General features: G+C 38.5%; 1 protein-coding gene across 3 annotated transcripts in view; it reads right to left on the bottom strand.

The window, feature by feature from the left end:
- PTPRG (protein tyrosine phosphatase receptor type G) overlaps positions 1-20,469 on the bottom strand; it is a 744,286-nt gene that overhangs the window by 47,911 nt on the left and 675,906 nt on the right. For 2 of the 3 annotated variants that reach the window (XM_010357825.2, XM_030927161.1), the window contains exons 14-15: positions 18,662-18,748; positions 6,113-6,204 (exon numbers count right to left, since the gene is read on the bottom strand). In XM_010357825.2, coding sequence (XP_010356127.2) covers positions 6,113-6,204; positions 18,662-18,748 — 179 coding nt within the window. The remainder of the gene's footprint in view (positions 1-6,112; positions 6,205-18,661; positions 18,749-20,469) is intronic. The other variant, XM_010357826.2, reaches the window with a different exon arrangement.

The following is a 20,469-nucleotide window of genomic DNA, read 5'->3' as shown; positions in this document are numbered from 1 at the left end:
ACCGGCTAAAAGAGACCAAGGAACTTGCCCAAGGCTACTGTCATTATCAAGTAATAGGGCCAGGCTGACTCCAAAGCCTGGGTTCTTCCTTATTATATTACCTCCCTAGAGCTTACATTTAAAAGAAACTTTTCAACAAAAAGGATTGAAATGATATTCTTTGGCTTTGAGGGTAAGCTTCAGTTACCTGGAAAATTCACACTGGTAGACTGGTCACCTTGATGATGACAGGTAGATAAAGTGTTATGGCATTTACCTTCCTGACAAGATAGATGCTTAGCTGCTGCAGTTGATTGACTTAAGGTCTATTCAATATAATATCCCTTCTTGCTTACTCTGGAAGTGTGTGGGTATTTATATAAATACCATTAAGATTCCAGAGGTCCGTAAGTCACCCACTCTATGAGCAATCCCTGTAAAGTTCATTTAACCCTTGGCAGATCTCTCAACCCTATCCCGAATTGCAACCAAATCTCCATGGGCAGAGAAAACATACAGAGCCCTAGCATAGTACTTGGCTCAAATAAGTGCAGCTCAGACCTTACCCACCCCCTTCCCTTCACCCTGCTCCAACAACTGGCCTGTTATCAGGTAGTGTTAACCACACCTCTAGTGGATAGACCTCATTTTCAGGAATTCAGCCCCCTGCCCCTCCTGTATGCCCTCTGTCTCTCAGAGGCCAAGTTCAGGCCTTTCACGGTGTTTGGTAATACCTTTGTGTCAACTTAGGAAGATAAAGCAAATATGAAATAAAAGGACATTATCAAGATTTCCTGAGTTAGGACACAACAAAAAGATTTTTGTCTAAATCACACTCTTAGGATGCATAGAGTGTTGTGGAGGTTGGAACATTTTATTTCCTGCCATAAAAAGAAATCTCTTTTCATTTATGACACAATGCAGTCAATAAAGAAAGGGCTTCATTATAGTCAAAAGACCAATGAATCTCCTTTGGAGATAATCTCTGTATAAATAAAATATGCCAACAAGGTTGGTTTAATCCCAAGGGTTTTAAACATGCAGTTTAAAACCCCTTTATATTCTGGCACCCTGCTGAAGCCAGTGACCTTCAAATTATTAAGATGTATTTTAACTGCTGGAAAGGCATGAATCATTTCTGAATTTCTAAGCTACTGGTTAGCAGCAACATTTTGTTTTGTAATGCTCTTATTAGAAAGTTAGATTTTCTAATTTCCAGAGAAAAGCATTTGTAAGGACATTTGTGTCTGACAGTGCGCGTATTTAGAAAAGCCCTTTCAATATGCTGTATAACAAGTTAATTTCATGAGCTAAGTTCTGATTTTTTAAAGTTTATATATAATGAAAGTCTAAAAGAATAATATAATGTAGTGAATGCTTCATTAATAACTGCAATATTATTCGTTTGTTTTTTTCAAAAGAATATTCCTGAGTCACTAGATTTTTATAAGTACTTGTCAGTGTTAAGAATATTATGGATCTTAAAGACAGCATTTTGTGACCACTTCAGTATTTTAGAAGATGGAAAGCATATGAGGGGACTGACAGCTGGGTTACTGCATTCAATTATGCTTTATCCTCACACCAAAGCAATGGGAAACCAGTAACCAGGGAACATTTTCTTTTGAAAAACACTTAGTGAAATATATTGAGTCTGAGCCCCTTTCATTCTCCTGCAGAAGTCACAGTTTAACTTCTCTCTCCTGCTCCTACTTTTCCCATATGTCATGCATGGAACAGGCACTAACCATTCAAAATCTATCTGATGAAAGAATTGATACTACCTTTATAGTGATTGGAAGCCAACCTCAAAAGCACTTCTTTCAAGCTGGATAAATACTCTTGCATTTTGAGTTCTTTCTAACATGGCTAATTAACCTCAGCCACCATATATATTCAAGTCTCTGTCTAGCATTTCCACATTTTGTGTGTTAGGTGAGACTGGGGGGAAAAAAGTCCTCATTCTTAAAAGACTGTCTTTGCTATACTAAATCAGAAGAATACACTGAATATCCTAAATTCCTGTTAGAATTAGTAAAATTGATCATTCAAAATTCTTCAAAAATTCCTGTTAACTGCTCTCTCAAAGGGACGAGTATCAAAGTGTTAGCAAAGCTTTCCTTAATCATTTACCTATTTTATAATAGTTTCCAAAAGTTAGTATAACTTAATGATTCCATGTATGCTTTGGGATTTAAAGATACAAGCTATTTATTTATGAATTTTAGCCACAGCAGAATCAACCAAAGTTGCTGAGTTAGTGTCTAAATTTGTTCAACATTCAACATGGCTGTGACTTGTTTCCTAAGTCATTTAAATCATACAGACCTGTTTTTGTGCAGGGAATGGATGTTTTGCTGAGTTGAGTCTTTCTCTCAGGAAGGAAAAGAATAAAAATAAGTAGAGAACAGAGATGAGAGGGGAGATTTTTTAATATGGGGAAAATGTCAACCCAAGAATTATGAATTTCTCTCCAGGAGGATAAAAGAGAATCTAATGGAAAACCAAATGGTCAGTGCTAGTGAGAGAAGTTAATGATCAAGAACTCAGAAAAAACTAAAGAGAATATTCACATATATTTGAAAATGCCTGGATTTAATGACACAATATCCAAATGAGGAGTCTGAAGTCTTGAGATACCAAAACTGTCACAGTCATATGCCAAGAGGTGGCAGAGCCATTTATAAGCATCTGTGCTTTGAAGTCACAGAGATAATTCCAGCGTTAGCTCCACTGCTTAGCTCTGTAACCTTGGACAATTAAAAAAAAGTCTCTGAACCTCAGTTTCTTCATCCAGAAAATGGGGCTATCAACCTGTACCTGTCTCTATAGGACCGTAGTGAAAATAAACATAATATACTTTGTTGGTAAATGCTCAATAATTATTAGATAACGATTTTTTAAGAGGCTAACTGTAAAATAAGCTCTGGGAACACAGTGTATTGCATATTCCACAGTGATGACCCTGGGGCTCTATTTTTACAACAGCTTGGTACTTTAATTTTCAGCTTCACCCTGTTGCACATATTTTTAGCTAGTATAATGATTCAGTTTACTAGTTATGTCTGTTGTCTGCAAATATCTTTAAAAAAAATCAATTCTAGATTGTGAAGAGCCCAAGTGGTAAAATAATTTGACAAATCTGGAGCCCAGTATTATTGTTATTTAGGTTTTGAGCAGGGATAAAATACAACTGAGATTGACTGGGTAGAATAAATACTTCATAGGAGCTCTATAAGTCTCATATTATTTTTAGAAATAAGAACAATTAGATAATTTCTAAGATAAATCATTTAAAATGATTCCATGGAGGTTTCCATTAAAGAAAAGTTGTGGTAAAAGCTTTAGTAGGGTGAAAGTAACTCACAAGTTTGTTAAAAATTGAATTGTGTTTTTCTTATATGAGACACAGTTGTACTGCTGTAACTAGAAGAAATCCTAAAGAATAGAACAATGAGTTGTTTAAAAAGTGCTTTGTGAATTAAAATATTTTCCAAATGTAACTATTAAATAGGACTGTGGGGTTTTATTTACCAAGCTAAGAGATTGTGATCAAGCTGAAAGCTCTTTAAGGAAAGGTCATTTAGGGTAACTCTCACTTAAGGGTGAAGTAAGTTCATTTGTTTAGGCATGCTCCTAGTAAGGCTATGTTAGCTATGAAGACCTGAGAAAGCAGAAGATTAGCCTCACTCATCATTTCACTAGGTAAGCCCTTTAACATCACACTGCCTTCCATTTAAAATAATTCATTTTTACAAACGTGTTACAGCTTGTCAAGAATGCCTCGCCTATGCCAAGTGAGGTACAACTGAATACATGGGCTTCTCAGTCAGTGGAGAATGTGAAGCAATCTTCTTTTGATACAGTTATATTTCTAGTGAGTATGAATTAGGAGAAACTCATATTTAAAAGGGAAAAAGACACATTTAAAGAAATGCCCTGGGTTTTGTGTATTTAACTTCTTAATTAAATAGGTAATGGGAATGAAACAGAAAACATTCAAAAGCAATTTCTGGTTTAAGACACCTACTCAAAGGTGTGGCAAGGCATATTCAGAGGATCCTAGTGAATTAAAAGTTCTAAAGCCTATATCAAAGAAGAGTGATTCAAGGTAGAGCACACCTAGTGGATGTAGTTCAGTGTTAGGGACACAATTTTAACGTAAGAGTCATGCAAATGCTCTCTCTCCATGACTGCTGGGATTACCAGTAACATGATTTGGGAAGGAAAGTTGCAACAGCTTACACTTCTGGCTTAATGTATGGTTTCCAAAGTGCTTTTACACATATCATCTACTGTGGTCTTAACAGTTACCTCAAAAGGCAAGGAGAACAGGCATCCTATTTAATTTACGGATTCTGGAAACTAAGGCTCAGAGAGGTTAAGGCACTGAACAAAGATTTCAGGGTGGACCTAGGTTTTCTGGTTCCTAATCCAGTGGTAAAAGAAAATAGAAATGGAAAACCGGCCCAGTAAGTATTTCACCATTTAACTCATTAAAAATGGGTTTCAATTACACAGCTATGAAACAACTGAGTCTGTCAGACAAATCAGGTCAGAGGGGAGAAAGACTGCCAGGAATTTTCCAGTGGTCAACACATACTGTAGGTAAAGCAAGAGGAAAAAGTATATGCACACTATTGTGCAAATCCAGTAGATTCAATGAAACTATTTCATGCTGATGAAGACTGATGATTGCTGTCTGCCTTCTCTACTCTCAAAGGAAAAGTAGTTTCCTTCAGCAAGGATAAAGGGGCAGGGTTAGTGGAGAACACACAGTTAACACAAAACTTATCCCATCTTTATGGGAATTAGTTTAGCAGCCACAAAAGGATCCAACAGGAACTTAATCAGAGACCTTCTGTTAATCTTGTTTCTGTGTGACAAGTTTTAGTGAGAAAACTGACTAGAATGTACAGAACACGGACAATCCCAATAATATCTAATAACTAAGCAATATACAGACACATAACAGGGCAATTCAGTCTACAACCATAACCACACGTAGTGACAATCTGCAAACAATAAAGTATTTCTCCATGGTACCCAAAGAATGACTGTACCTCTGAGTTTCACAGCCAAGACCTTTTAAGAACTTTAAGGAAATTTTTCCAACGTTCATTCATTTCAGTACTTAAAGAATACCTACTGTGTGCCAAGAATTATTTTAGCACTGAGAATATAGCCACGTGCCCTTACAAAGCTCTCATTGTAGTGGGAAGAGAGCAAACAAAAAAGTAAAATAAATATAAATAGCACATTAGTTGGTGGAAAGCGTTATGGAGAATAGGGCAGATCAGCAGGATGGGGGAGCTTCAGGTGTGGAGAATGGGTGGCATTATAATCAAAGTGATGCTTCTGTTTGCAAAAGAGTAATGTCAAGAGGATAGATGTATCTAAAATATCTGAAGATACGTATTTGGAGGCACATAATGAAACCAGGATATAGAAAGTTAAAATCTGGCAAACGAGAAGGGATGCCAAATAGAAATGGTGGGTGAGATCTTCAAATCCCACATCCTATTACACCTAACCCACTGCTGAACTTCTAAATGTCTAAGGCATTTGCTAGGATTCACTACAGTGTACACTCCACCATTCCCTACCCCAATACTAACCAAGTGTTTTATCTTTTTACCAGAGGAAAAGTGAAATATTCACCAGACTAGTAATGTATCCCTCTATTTCCACACAACCACCATAAGAACCAAAACTTTTAACATTAAGATACATGATTTTCAGAGGAGAGAACCTTAGAAAAATATCACCTTTAAAAAAATGTGTCACAAATTGTGATTTTAAAATATAAGCACAAATTGCCTATGCAAATGAAATTTAGTCCAAGTAGATACTAAGAATGTTTTTGTATGGTTTTTCCCTTTTTTCTATTGTACTTCCCTTTCCTGCATATAACTGTATACTACATTAACTCAGTTATTTGTTCCTCTAAAGAGAGTTTTATTACTTTGCAGATATGTAAAGGAGTATTCATTAAATTACTCTTAGTTAAGGATATCTTATACTGGGCAAGCTTTAGAAGGCTGTAAAATAATATTTTGTTGTTTTATCACATAAAACTGAGAAAAGAGAAAAACAATTAGCCCATTGGAAATAAGAGCAGTGTCTTACTTACCGGGAATAGGAATAATAGGAATACTTTCATTAGGGACCACTCGAGGTGAATTGCTGTCTTCCACATAGAAATGAGCAGTCTGAAAACATTTTCTGTGTAGAAAAGAGAAAAACCATGTCAATAATAGGATATGCTTTATCTGAGTTCATCATCTTTTAATTCTTATTTTACACATGTTCCCAGCTTTAAACATCACACAGCACTGAGGGTGAACTCATGTAAAAGTAACAAGATACAAGGACAACATTCAGCCTGTTGGAGGGGCCCCAAATTGCTAAAGAATATCCATTTTTTTTATCAGCACCGCATCCAACCTGATAGTTCAAAGGGAAAGGCTTACTATTTAACTACTCAAATAGGTGAAAACATGGTAGAGAGTAAACCTACCACACAGACTGCTAGGGTTATCTCACAGTATTTCTAAATTTGATATGTTACAGAGGAATAATTTGCTATTCTAAATCCCCAACACCAAGTTCAAAACCACACCTTGTATCCCCTTCCAACATCGTCATCAAACAGCCCAAGTACACAATAGCATCACATTGTTCCTGCTTAGCAGAGACCCCCAAAGCCTCAGACAGTTCTTTAAAGGGGTCAGAGGGCTTCAGGAAGGCAAGCACTCAGAATCAGAGGCCCTTGCCAGATAATATCTGAGACAAGGTCTTGAAGCCCTTAAGTGTCATCTGCTTATTTTTTTTTTTTTTTTTTTTTACCTGTATTTCAAGCAAAGCAGAGAGCACACACTGGTCATCATAGGACAGGCAATGAAGAGAAAAGCCATCAGCAGCTCACTCAGCCTCTGCCTCCGATGCTGGCTGGCCCTCAGCTTTCCTGCATCCACGTCACTGCTCATTGCGGCCCTAATGAGCTGCCGGAAGCACAGGCTGAATATTTAATGAAGCTTCTCAGCGTGAATGGCTATTGTGACCAGAGAAGGGTCCCTGTTCATTTGGCGGAGGGGCTTTACAATAGCTGGCCCTACTGCTGGGTCTTTTAGCCAACCAGGCGGCATCCTTCTGGTGCACAGTGTCACTGGGATCTGTCCTCCTCCTCTGGCGTCGCACACCAAACAACATTTACACACATTAAAACTTTGCTTTTTCTGGGACCCGTATTCCAACTACCAGATAAGTCAACTTCACAGTTGTCTTTGCTCATCTAATCAAAAATATCCTGGGATGATTCCATTGGGCGTACCCTGTTTCTGTGAGGCCGAAGAAGGGGCTAGGGTTGGGAAGGTTAGAGAAAAATCAAGAAACTATAAAAAATAAGATCTCCGTGGGAGTGACGAGACCACATAGTTACAAAGATGTTTCCATCTCAGCTTTTATACAAGCTATTATAACTACACGCAATCAGAAATGTTCACATGTCATAGTATGAAGTGCTGTTCTTTAAGCAGTGCCTATTTTCAAATGGACAGTAGCTAAGCAGTTTCCATTTGGATAGTGCTCTAGAATCAATGTAGTCTGCTGCACCATTCCATTAGGAGATTTTGAACGTCAGTTACTACAACTCTTGATACATGCCTCCCAGGACTACTCTAACAGAGCACTGAAGAAAAATGAGTTTTTTTTTTTTTTTTCCTATGAATTGCTCAGCATTTGTAATATAAATAATAAAACAAGTTTTTCTCACTCTTTGCTTAGCTGCCTTTACCTAAATTTGTGAAGAACATAAGTTAGTCAGACTTAAGCTACGTGGATATGAAATGCACATAATATTACAGGGCTCTAGTGCTAACCAAATCTTCTCAATGTAAAGCAATGGAAATCTAAGTGAAAAAAATTATTTTGATGTTTGAAATAACTTCTCTCTCTCTCTCTAAATTAGTTATTACATTTTCTACTCTTGGATTCCCTCCTTTCCTCCCCGACCTTCCCCAATTTGCACAGATTTCCAGAATGTAACATTAAAGTTAAAACACAGGTTATGGACTTCACAAATGAATGAAAGCCTTAACCATCCAGTATCATAGCTAAGGAAAACCTGCTTTTGTTGAGTTAGAAGACAGCTATTCCACTACTTAATAGCCCAAATAAGTACTCTAAGTCACTAAGATGAATGGGATGCAATTTACTGGGTTAGCCTTTAACTTGAAAAACACAAATACATGCAAGAAATAACTGGTTTTAAGACCATAATTATTATTGTTATTGGACTTCTAAAATGTAAAGCTATTAGTAAATAGAATTGTTACTGGCCAAGTTACTGTTAAAGTGACTTGGAAAAAAGGATATATATACTATATTGTAGATTTTTTTTTTTCCCACAAGACAGGCAGACAGTTCAGCCAGTCTCTCAGTTATATGTGGAACTACAGGTTCCACATTATCGTTGAAAAAAGCAGTGTGTACTGAAGCAAATCACACTCTAGTGCCCCATGTGCTGCTGTTTATAATGGATTTTCCCTGGAGCAAAATAACTCCATGATTGCCAGAGAAAAGCACACGACTGGGGATAAGGATCAGAAACCTGGGAGACAGAGCTCCGCATCTGTATCTTGCTGCACATCACGCACTTGCCTCCCACACAAATATATGGGTGGGCAACTAACTACAGAACTTTGTGGGGGATGTCTTCCCATAGAATAAAGATTTCAATGGATTTGGCAAATGTTTATTCAGCACCCACTGCACAGCATCAAGTATGCAGACAACGCATTCTCTGCCGCTGTCTGCAATCCTTAAAACTACTTCCTTAAGCCTGGCTAAGCACTGGAGTAACCGATAAAGTTTTATATAAGCAACAGATGATTTTTTGCAGAAAAATTAGGCAATAAAAATGAACAAAAAGAAAAGAAATTAAAAACACCCAAAATCTTCCTCCTAGTGATGATCACTATTAATATTTTGAGGTCTATCCCTGTATACTTTTCCTCATTTATTGACTAATTCCTTGATCATCTGCAGTGAGGAGCTGGGAGCACAATGATAAACAAGACACACAAGGTACCTACCCTCTTAGTATTTATGTCTTCATGGGGAAAATCCACAACAAGCAAATGAATTGCTTCAAATAGTCAAGAGCAATGAAGAAAATAAGAATGATGTGGTGGTAAATGAAGTCAGCTGAAGGAAGGGACCTCACTGAGGTGGTGGCATTTGAGCTAAGGCCTGATTAAGGTCTAACCCTGTGAAACGCAGGATGAAGACCATTTTAGGCAGGTCAAGCAGCTAGTTGAGCCTTAGAGCAGAGGGAGCTTGGCGCATTTTAGGAAACTGGAAGGAAGCCAGAGGCAAGGGAAAGGCTGTGGAAAGCAAGGTTGGAGAGGCGGGCCAGAGCCAGATCATGCAGGATCCAGCAGATCACAAAGAACCTTCGTTGGTGTCTAGGAGCAGGGGAAAGTCAATGAAAGGCTTTAATCCATGGAGAGGCACCGTCTGATTTGCTTCTTTCAGAAAGCTCATTTTGGCTGCTACATGATGAATGGATTAGAGGGCAGCAGAAATGGAACAAGGAAATCAATCTGTGGGCTATTATTATAATCTCACCCAAATATAGAAGATGGGCTGTTTTCTGTTATTTATTTATTTATTTATTTATTTATTTATTTTTATTATTATTCTGGGTATAGGGGGAGTATGTATCTTATTTTGAGACGGAGTCTTGCTCTGTCGTCCAGGCTGGAGTGCAGTGGCGCGATCTCAGCTCACTGCAATCTCTGCCTCCCAGGTTTGGGTGATTCTTATGCCTCTCGTGCCTCAGCCTCCTGAGTAGCTGGGACTACATGGGGGGTTTTATTTTTTAAAAATGAAATGAGATCATTCTATATGCATTTCTCCTTGATAACAAATATAGACTGGCATCCTCTTTATTAATGTTTACCTAATCTTCCATTTCATGGAGGCATTACGATGCTGATATTTAATTTATTCCTTTAATAACTATCTATTGGGGGGTCTACTCTGGGCCAGGGACTGATGAAGGTGGTCAGTCTGTTGTCAACTTTTTATGATCCTTAACAATCTGAAGATGGTCCCTCTGCATGTACAAATTCTACACTGTGTTTAATACCAAAGAAAAGCAGCTGCATATCACAAGACATTGTATTTTAACTTGTTCATTTCAGTGAATTCCCATGAAAAAATTGTGCTTCTTGACCTTCAGAGGTATCCAGGAATAAAAAAGCAAAAGCAGGGATTTTGGAGAAAAGGAAAGAAAAACACAAGTTTTAATGCCTCTAAACCTCTGAACTGTGATCTACTTAAGGAGGCAGTATTGTCTCTAATTTTGAGCTCAGGGGAATGGAGATAGAATTTCTCAAAGTGCTGGCCAGGCACAGTGACTCACGCCTGCAATCCCAGCACTTTGGAGGCCGAGGTGGGTGGATCACAAGATCAGGAGTTTGAGACCAGCCTGGCCAAGATGGTGAAACCCCATCTCTACTAAAAATACAAAAAATTAGCTGGGCGTGGTGGGGTGCGCCTGTAGTTCCAGCTACTTGGGAGGCTGAGGCAGAAGAAACGCTGGAACCTGGGAGGTGGAGGTTGCGGTGAGCTGAAATCACACCACTGCACTCCAGCCTGGGCAACAGAGTGAGACTTGGTCTCAAAAAAAAAAAAAAAAAAAATTTCTCAAAGTGCTTACATGTGTCACTGAGCGTGCAATTTCAATTTTCTATCTAGGTCTAATTGTCTTTCGACTAACTTACCCTTACAGACCCTCCCTGAATGAATCAGATTTCTAGGATCACAAAGAGCCATTTTCCAAAATCCTAATTTCTCTATAGTGAACATCTGTATATGAAAGTACCCTAAAAAGGGAAATCAATGAAATAGATCATGTTTGTAATGAAAAAATATATGACCAATTTAACTACAAAATATAATCCAATGATTCCCTGCCATATATTTCATGTTTCTACCTCTGCCCTTTTACTTCCCATCCCCTCCCCAACCCCTGGGTGCTGTCTGTCCCCTTTAAGAAACTGAGGCCAGGTAACATTATTTTCACTGACCCTGACAGGCCTAGTAATGACCCAAATAAGTTATCTCATACTTCCCCCTATTGTACATTTGCAGCATTTATCTTTCTGACACTTTAAGTTCTCTGATTTAGGTATGCCTTGATTTTGGAGGGCCAGGCCTGAACAGTCAGCCAGTCTCTCAGTCTCTCTCTCTCTCTTATCAGTAAAGTATCGTCAAATGGTGGTTATTAATAAGCAGTGCATAGCTCTTTGGCTTAGGGAGCTTTTAGAATACCCAGGCAGGGTGAGCCCCATTCATGATGATTCTAACAGAACAAGTGCAGGGTAGGGTATAGCTCTGTGTATTGTGAAGACTCCCTCTAGGGATTCTGGTATGTACTGTGTCCAATTATGAACCACTCTGAGGAAGGGAAAATGGTTCCTGAGAGTCCACCCTTGTGGACTGCTATACTTGTCTGGTAGGAAAATTAATTTCAGTTTCTATGAAGGCATTGAAATTGTGACTATTTACTTCAATATTAGTAATAAATAATAATGATGCTCTGACATCCTGAATTCCAGGTTTCCTGCCACTTAAACAAACTGGAAAACGACTGTTTTAGATGGCTTTCTAAAGCCCACCCCCATCAACAAGGTACCCAAGATAGAGGGACTTACATGAAACATTCACTGAATGCTCCCAGATGGGTACAAGAAAGAGCTCAGTTTGCACAAGATATTTCCTCAATTTGAACTCAGTGGGTATGTGAGACAGAATGAAAGTGAAATGGGAGATGTAAATCTGTTGGTCCCTAAGTTGGTCCCATTTCTCACATGCCTCTCACAGAGTAAGCATTTTGCCACACCGAATGAGAGTCCCTGTTCAAAAGAATGCACTTTTCTTACAGCATAGCCCTAAATGCTACCTAAGCGCTTCTGGTGCTTGACCAAAGATGATTAACATATTAGATCTATGCATATCTCTATAGAAAGTTCCAAGTAGCAGAGTGGAAGCAAGCTTCCTCTGTTACTCTCCATTCATTCATCCCTTTTTAGAAAACCAAACATGGGGTCATATGTCTTCAAAAGATTTCTAAGAAAGGTTTGATTGGAAGTCCAGAGGGTAATGTGTGATAGTAGCTGATCAAATCTGTATGGAGTCTGGTTAGCAGTTTTCTGGGTCTCAAGCCCACAACCCACACCTGTGGTCCAGATCTGTACAGTGTTTGAAGCCCTGATGGTAGGAGTGTGCGAGTATGCACAGCTTCTTAAAAGCCCACATGGGACACATGAAGCTTATGTTTAGGAATATTTTCTCTTGGACTGAAATTTTTAAAAATAACCTGCCATGCTTTCAAATAAGGGACATATTTTAAGGATAAAGACCTCTTTAAAAATAAAGTCTACTCTTGGGAAAGCAGAGCACACACACCTGCGGAGTACATCTTTTAGTCAGGATGTGAAACACATCGGCCAGTATCAGCTGTCAACGTCAAGTCCCTGAGCTCCCTGCTGAAAAATATACACTGTCAGCACATGACAGGTTCCAGTATGTTTAATTGGCCTTCTTGACTAATGAAACACGCACACACCCAGCTGCTCTGACAGTCCTTTGTACGTATTAATAAAATTCCAGTTATAGAGACTTACTATCCAAACAAAATGTAGCAAAATAACCAAAACAAACAAACAAAAAAACCCTCTAGACTTCTGACCCCCATTTTTACCCAGGAATTTGATACATTCTTGAGGAAGAATACCCAGAATGACCAAATTTCTGCATAAAGGCCTTTTTTTCTGTGGCTTCTGTTCTTCCAGCTACCTGTTTAGATAACCTCTGATATGAGCTAACAATTTTCTTGTCTCTTTCTGCCCTTCTGACAAGAACCTGGAAATAATTTAGTGACCAATATTTTTCAGAAGCAAAGTGCTGAACTTGAGTGCAGAAAGACTGAACATTAGAAATGTCTAGAATTCCACACAATACTGCTGTATTAAAAAACAAACAAACAAAAAACCTTCTTAAAAGGCAGGTCTCCAAATCTGCTTACAGGAAAAAGGGCTTCCTGCCATCTACAGACATCTGGGTCAACATGTGCGCCCACTTTGACAAGCTTGGGATGTCACATTATTCTCATCCAGGGTCCTCCGTTCATTACAACACTGCCCTGAACAACACCATGACTGCTGGACGTGGGCAGGGTGGAGGACCACAATATGGCCTCCAGACTCGTATGAAAACCCAGAATCATGAACTAACCGAATGTCGGTATATAGGAATTAGAAAGCAAGTCACTGTCTTCAAATTAAACTCAATGGTTCTATAATCACATCAGGGTGACAAAGAGATTATTAGCAGTGCGTAGCTCAAAATTCTAATTGCAGACTAGAGAGGGCAGTTAGCTGAGCTGCTGCTGAATATTAATTATATAATCTTAACTGATTTACACACTGCCCTCATTTAAATTTACAGTGGCATACCCGCTAATAATCCCATTTATTTTCATGCTGTCAAGAAAATAAATCACATTAATATTTACTTTTGTAAATGGATCTGTTGTAGTAAACCCTGCATGAATAAAAGCCACTTACAAATAGAAAGTTGAAAATATTCACATGCCTTCAAGGAAGATGATTGAGGGCTGTATTAAAAAGGCATGGATTGATTTATTAGGGCAAAATGTTTCAATAAATTGAAGTGACAAATACAACAATAAAAGAAAAAGGCTGTAGGCGTTGTTGGGCTTTTCCTCAAAGAGATGTGTCTGAAATAACTCTGGGATTCCACTTGGAAAGGAGCCCAATGTAAGTTCTAAGTTGAGATTTTTCATATACAACAACTCACTTGCTGTTAAGTTTCCTTTATGGCATGTTAAGTGATTCAGTTTATAAAACTCAGTTTACACTTGTAGTATCTCTTCCGGAAGAGATCTTCTCAAAAGAAAAACTCAAACCAAAATATGTTTCTGGTGGCCATATTTTCCAAATCATAAAAGGGGGCGTGAGATTTGACAAATGTCAATGTGCTTTGGGGGATAATCAAATGGCAAGTTTCACATGAGGGCTGTGGAAGTCCCAGGGCATATGGCTGTCATACCTTAGATAAGCAGGGCTTAACAGATATGAGGAGAGAGAAAGGGAAAAGGGAAGAGAAAAGAGAACAAAATCATGCAATGATGGATGGGGTGTGAAAGAGCAGACAGACACTAAAACGAGAGAATGTTTCAAAAATATTTTGGATTTCACATGAATAGGAGAGATGGCCTAGTCGACTTTTGGTACAGTTAGAAGTGACAAAAATCTGATTCCCATAGTGAGAATTTTATTGGATGATTCAAACTGCCTGCAATTAATATCTTTAGGAAGGTGGGAGAAAATGATAAATTATAGGCACAAAAGTGGTCTCAAAACTATATTCTCTTAGCTAGGCATTAAGTTTGCCAAGAAATCCTTGCAGATGCCTAGGTCTGACTGAAGTACTGATAATACTTTACAGAAGGTAAGAGAGAAAAGGTCTTTTCAGAAACCACATTTTGATGAGGCCGTGACAGTTCCTATATTATAGCTGGCTTTGAGAAGGTGAGCCCTGGACAGTACTTCCCAAGGCTTCCAGCTATTACCTAGAAAAGAAGGCTTGAAGTCAGGGGCTTTAAGGTGGCTGTCTCACCCTTCAGACCCTAGACTGGAATATTCTGAATATCTGGACTGAGGTTTGAGGGGCTCTCCACCTCATTTGCCACACTTTTAAGGCACTGACACAATATCCCACTGATTTGGGAAGGTCAATGGTGATGTGATAGTCCAACTTACTTTGGGGAGGAGGTAAGAAATGAAATTCACATTTTATTTACTGCACATATTTTTCAGTATTTACAATCTAAAATGTCTGGGTAAAAGCCTTTTGGCAACTCCTTATTTTGTTAATGTACTGATTGACTGTATTTTGCTGTGAGTGATAGTTTAAGGATCTAAGAAGGTATTATATGCCTGTTCACTAAGCCCCAGATTGCAGTATATTTTTTAAATACTTGAGACCATATGGGGAAAAAAGAAGTAGATTCAGACATCACACGATCAACCAGGTTAAATTCCAAATGAATTTACTATTAAAATTTGAAACCATAAAAGTAACTTTAAAAAAGAGTAACCTCAGAATGGAGAGACTTTTAAAAGAAAACTCAAAATCTAGAAAACAAAGCAGAAAATATAGATAAATGTGATTATATAAACATCAAAGAAGAACCATAAATACAATTAAGAAGTAAACTACGAATTGGGAAAAAATATTTGCAACTCGTATTGCTACCAAGGGATGTCTCTCTTCACTAGAAAAAGATCAATAACTGAAAGAAAAAATAAGCAAAAGATAAAAACAGTTTACAGAAACACAGATGGTTCAATCCCACTTATAGTAAGAGACAACACATTAAAACTACACTGAGACACCGTTTCTTTTTCACCTATGAGGTTAGTAAAAAAGCCAAAGTTTGACAATGCAGTGTGCTGGGTTGGCCATAGGGAAACAGGCATGCTCATAGACTGCCGAGAGAAACCCACCTTGGTACCCCATTATGGAGGGCAATTTGGCGCCATACATGCACAATAGCATGTACCCTGAGATACAGCCAATAAATTTTCCTCTGAAAATTTTCCTACAGACATGCTTATCCACTTGCAAAGTGACACATAAACTTATTAATCACACAATTGTTTGTACTAACAAAAGATGGAGAACAATCAAAATGACAGCCACAGGGGACTGGTTAAATCATGACACATCTATACAAAGGAATACCATGCTTCTGTGTAAAAGAATGAGGAAATTATATAGGCATAGGGAAAACCTGTGTTAAGTGAGAATAGCAAGACACATGATCGCATATGTTGTATTCCATCGTGTACAAGGGGATAAAAGGATATTCATTATTTGCTTATATATGTGTAACAATCCCTGGAAGAACAGAAAACGAACTAGCAATAGGGGCTACCTATTTGTGAGGAGGTAGAGAACAGAGTGGGTGAGTGATGGGATGGTAGTTTAGGGGTACATATAATTTTAAACTTTCTGATTTTGAATCATGTCAAGTATTAACTACTCAAAACTTAAATCAGCTTTATTAAGAAATTAAATATACTTGGGTCTGATTTTCAAAGTTTTTTTCCTCTCCTTTCTGGGAGGATAATCACCTCTCACAGCCATTGTCCTGCTTTTAGCAATTCTCTGTGCAACGTGTCTTAGTGGCACAGTCCCCCTTCCTTCCTGCTGTGGGACTGGGAGACGACAGGGGCAGAAGAATAATGCCACATGAAATTAATGTGTAGGGACTCTGTAACAGCTCTTGTAGCTGTTTGGAGGGTTGCAATTTAGGCATCACTGAGGGCTCTTCTCCTGATTCCTGGCCACATTTTGGGTGGAGATACAAGCCAGCAGAGAAAATGAGAGTGGACTGAAAAAGGCAAAGGTGAGAGAGAGCCTGATTCTAGCCTCCTGCAGAACCCTGGCAGAGGAAGGGGGCACCCTGTCTTTCAAAGCCCTTTTATAGAGCAGCAGCAGGATGGACACAGATCAGGAAAGGAGGTGGCAAAAGTGCCTGGGGAGAGAGCATGGGGAAGGAGAGGGGACAGTGGGCCAGAATGAGGAATTGTACAGTATGACAGGGCTGCTAGCATAAGGAAGAGCACAGACATGGCACCCCTTGAGGACAGGATCTATATCTGGCCCATATCGTTTTCATGGAGTACTTAGCATAGCACATGTAGCTGTGAGAAGGGGTACTCCTCAGGAGCACCACACCGCTGCAGTGGATTCCCAAGGCAGCCACTAAGCAGGGTGACCTAGCCAAGTGACAACCTCTCAGAGCCTCAATTTCCTCATCTTCTTGATGGGTTAATATATTTCACACACTAAGCATTTTACATATACTACCCCCATTTAAACTTCACAACAACCTCATGAAAAGTTGTTATCATCAGACTTATTTTCTAGATAAGTAAATGGAGGCCCTATGGGCCCTTCCTAGTCGCAGGGCCAGGAAGTGGCAGAGTTGCAGTTAGAACACATATCTCCCTGAGCCAAAGTTTGTCTTTTAAGCAGCTACACTATTTTAAAAAGTGAATATGATTCACAATCAGACGGATTCTATAAATACCTGTAGTTTCACAAGATGGTTCCCAACTCCTAGACCTGGATGACACTGATTGTGCTTCCCTCACTGAGCAGCAGAGAAGATACCAGAGAGACTGGGGCATCTCTGTTAGGATCTAAAATATATCTATAATGGGCCCACTGACATGTGGGGGTCCAGGTACATAAAAGAAATAGTCTGGCAGGCTACAGCATCACTTCTGGGGAGGACTTGAAATTGGATGTACATTTATCTTTATGATGTTCATAAGGTGATGCTGGCTCTTTAAAGTGTTATAGTCAAAAAAACATTATATTTATAATGGACTGGGTATGACGGCATTTAAGTAACGTCCAGCGTCTTCCTCTCTTAAGATTAATCTTTGACTCCAAAACTATAGAGAAGTTTCTATTTCAGTTTCTATCCTTAACTTTGAAAATGTATTAAAGACATTAATAAGCAAAAAGAGATCACAGAATAATTTAGTTACCAGTGTTAGCAGTTATTGCTTTCCCTATAAGGCCAAAATTGCACAGTACAGTGTAAAAGAAAATAGATCATATACTTCCTCATTAATCTGTCACAACTCCTAGACTATACCATCTCAGATTTCATAGGTTTATCTGATTAAAATAGTTGGATATCTAAAATTTCATCTCAGTAATCTGATTTACCCACAACCAATGGAGATGAATCATTCCATGTAAAAATTCTAACATAAATCCTATAAATTGGTTCATTGAAAGTAAAAAGAGACGGCTCCTGACATAATATGGATTAGTGAATTAGTCTAATTAGCAATTTAATATTAAAAGATCTTAATATTAAATAGAGTTTGCCTAAGACAGGCCTTACAGAAATATTATCAAGAGACTCAAGTGTGGTGATTAAAACTGCACAATCATGAGTTCCAAACATTTATTATAAATCTTTCCAGGACAATAATTTTTCCAAGTATTCAAACTATCCAGAACTCATATGCGTTTCCTTTTAAAAAAAAAAAAAATTCACCATTCTTAAGGAAAAACACATAGTATATCCACATTTGCTCACTTCTGTCTCCCCTTCCTACTCTTCATCCCTAACTTATCTACAAATTTAGGTTTCTAAGAGGTGTTTTTCACATAAAGCTAAATGCATGCATTATATGTTTTTTTAAAAGCTCAAAACCATGCAAATATCTGAAAATTTGTAAAGAAAACGGATGCAACACACATACAGACACACAAACATAGAGCACCCCCAGTACATACAAACCCAGAAACAAGTAACACCCCCAAAACTGCAAAATAAAGCAAAGCAAGCACACACAGGACATACTTTAATTGGTACCAGCTATCCACAAGCTGAATTGACATTTGCAAGTCTTACTTTTGGGAATTCAGGTAAAGCAGGTGAGTTTCAGCACTGTGCCATCTACAAGACTTTAATCCCCATGGCAACAAAACAAAAATTTGGCAAGCCAGTCCCGGCCATCAAGACACCCCCCACTTAAGCTTGACCGCCCCTCACCTGCTCCCCTTCTCTCCTCTCTCCCCAGAAGAAGGCACTTCACGGAAACGTCTGGGAAAGCCCTTGGACTTTATTTTGTTACACCCTCTAAATGGACAAAAAACAAAAGAGAACAGGTGTAGAATACAGTATTTTCAATTGGCCACTAAGAGTTCCACACAAATGCCCTCCCCTCCCGTCTAACACAGACAGACCCCGTCATCAGGCCTCATCTGTGACATTTTCAAAAGAGGATGCTGATGCACAAAGGTGTCTGGACTTTATGAGGAGCTTTTATGCTGAGGTAAGAAATACCCAGTGGGAACTTTACTCTTGTAAGTCATCTTTACATAGTCGCAGCCTCTATTACCCTGGTGTTAATGGAAGGTTAGGATATCACACAGTGATGACCCTTGTCATTCATATACCCACTCTTCCACCTTTGACACACTGCCCTGGCAAACAGAATGGGTTAAAATATCATTGGAGTAAAGTTAACTTGGAGATCATTTGGTCCTCCCTTCTGTGACAAATGTCTCTGAATTTGGTGCCATTAGACACATTTGGGGTTTTGTCTTTTACCCCATGCTTTCATCTCAGAACAAACATTTTCTTAATTCACAATACAGATTGGAGAATAAATAGGAGAGGCACCTCAGCGAGATGGGAACAGCAGTTGGCAAGTTATTACTATATATTAAGTCCTATATTTAGTTTCCCCTTAAAACTTAAATAACTGTAGCATCTGAGACTTGGCTACAGAATTTGAAAGATGCACTTCTGTCACACATGAACACTTGAAAGTATTTATTTAATTATATTTAGTCTCCCAAACCAGCTGGGCTATAAGATTTCACACTGAAATGATTCCTATTCTTTTTCCAAACTCTGTCGATAAAATAGCAATGACAAACTCTGATATATGGAAGTTCTCTTTTTTGGAAGCTCTATTGAGTCCCACAAAGAATTCTGAAGCCAGGTATGTAATTCCAAAGGAATTAACATCTTAACTATTGAGTCCGCTGGTGGTTTTTTACTTCTAGGAATGAACATCCTCTAATTCTTGAGTGTTACATTTTCTTCACCCTTAATACAGGCTTTCAATTATTGTGTTAATTATTAGACTTCATATTAGGTAAAAGTGCTTGGCACAGGAACCAAAACTTGGAGAAGTCAAACTTGGAAATATGATGACAAGGGGGGAGGGACGGCTGTAACACAGAACTTCTTGTCTCCCTCTATTGAGTACATCCTGGAACTACAACAACTGTCCTCCAAACATCATGGATATACTCAGTGTGGCTACGAACATTAATCTGAAGAAATCATGAGTGTGTTGGAATGTTTTTACAAATTCTCATAAAAACTTGAAATTTTCAGCTTCCTAAAATATTTAGACTTTTTCTCAACCCTTAGCCCTACTCTGAATTCTGCCAGATTCACTCTTTCAGGAATTTTGGAGCAGAGCCGGCTATCTCCGCAGTTTTTCCTCACACACAATCACAGGCGCTTAAAACTACCACCCGTAAACTGACAACACTTTTGCTGAGAAGCAAATGCCACACAATCAATAACTAATATCTTGAATAATTGAGATATTTGAGGCTACCTGAGCAAACCAGCAAAACAGACATAATCAACCCTGGGGGGAAAGAGAAGACAGTTAATTCTGAGAAATCCAAAGAAAGATGGTTGTTACCTAGAATAGACTGAACATACAAGGAGTTTCCCTTTCCTGAAAAGTGAGCTTGGTTTAAAAATTTACCCACCCACCGCTTCCCTTACAGAATCAGTCCAGCTTTTTAAGTATCATGGAGCATGTTTAACTG

This window comes from Rhinopithecus roxellana, chromosome 1 (assembly GCF_007565055.1).
Source record: "Rhinopithecus roxellana isolate Shanxi Qingling chromosome 1, ASM756505v1, whole genome shotgun sequence".
Lineage (NCBI taxonomy): Eukaryota > Metazoa > Chordata > Mammalia > Primates > Cercopithecidae > Rhinopithecus > Rhinopithecus roxellana.
Note: the sequence above shows the minus strand (reverse complement) of the source record. Positions and strands in the feature narration are given on the sequence as shown.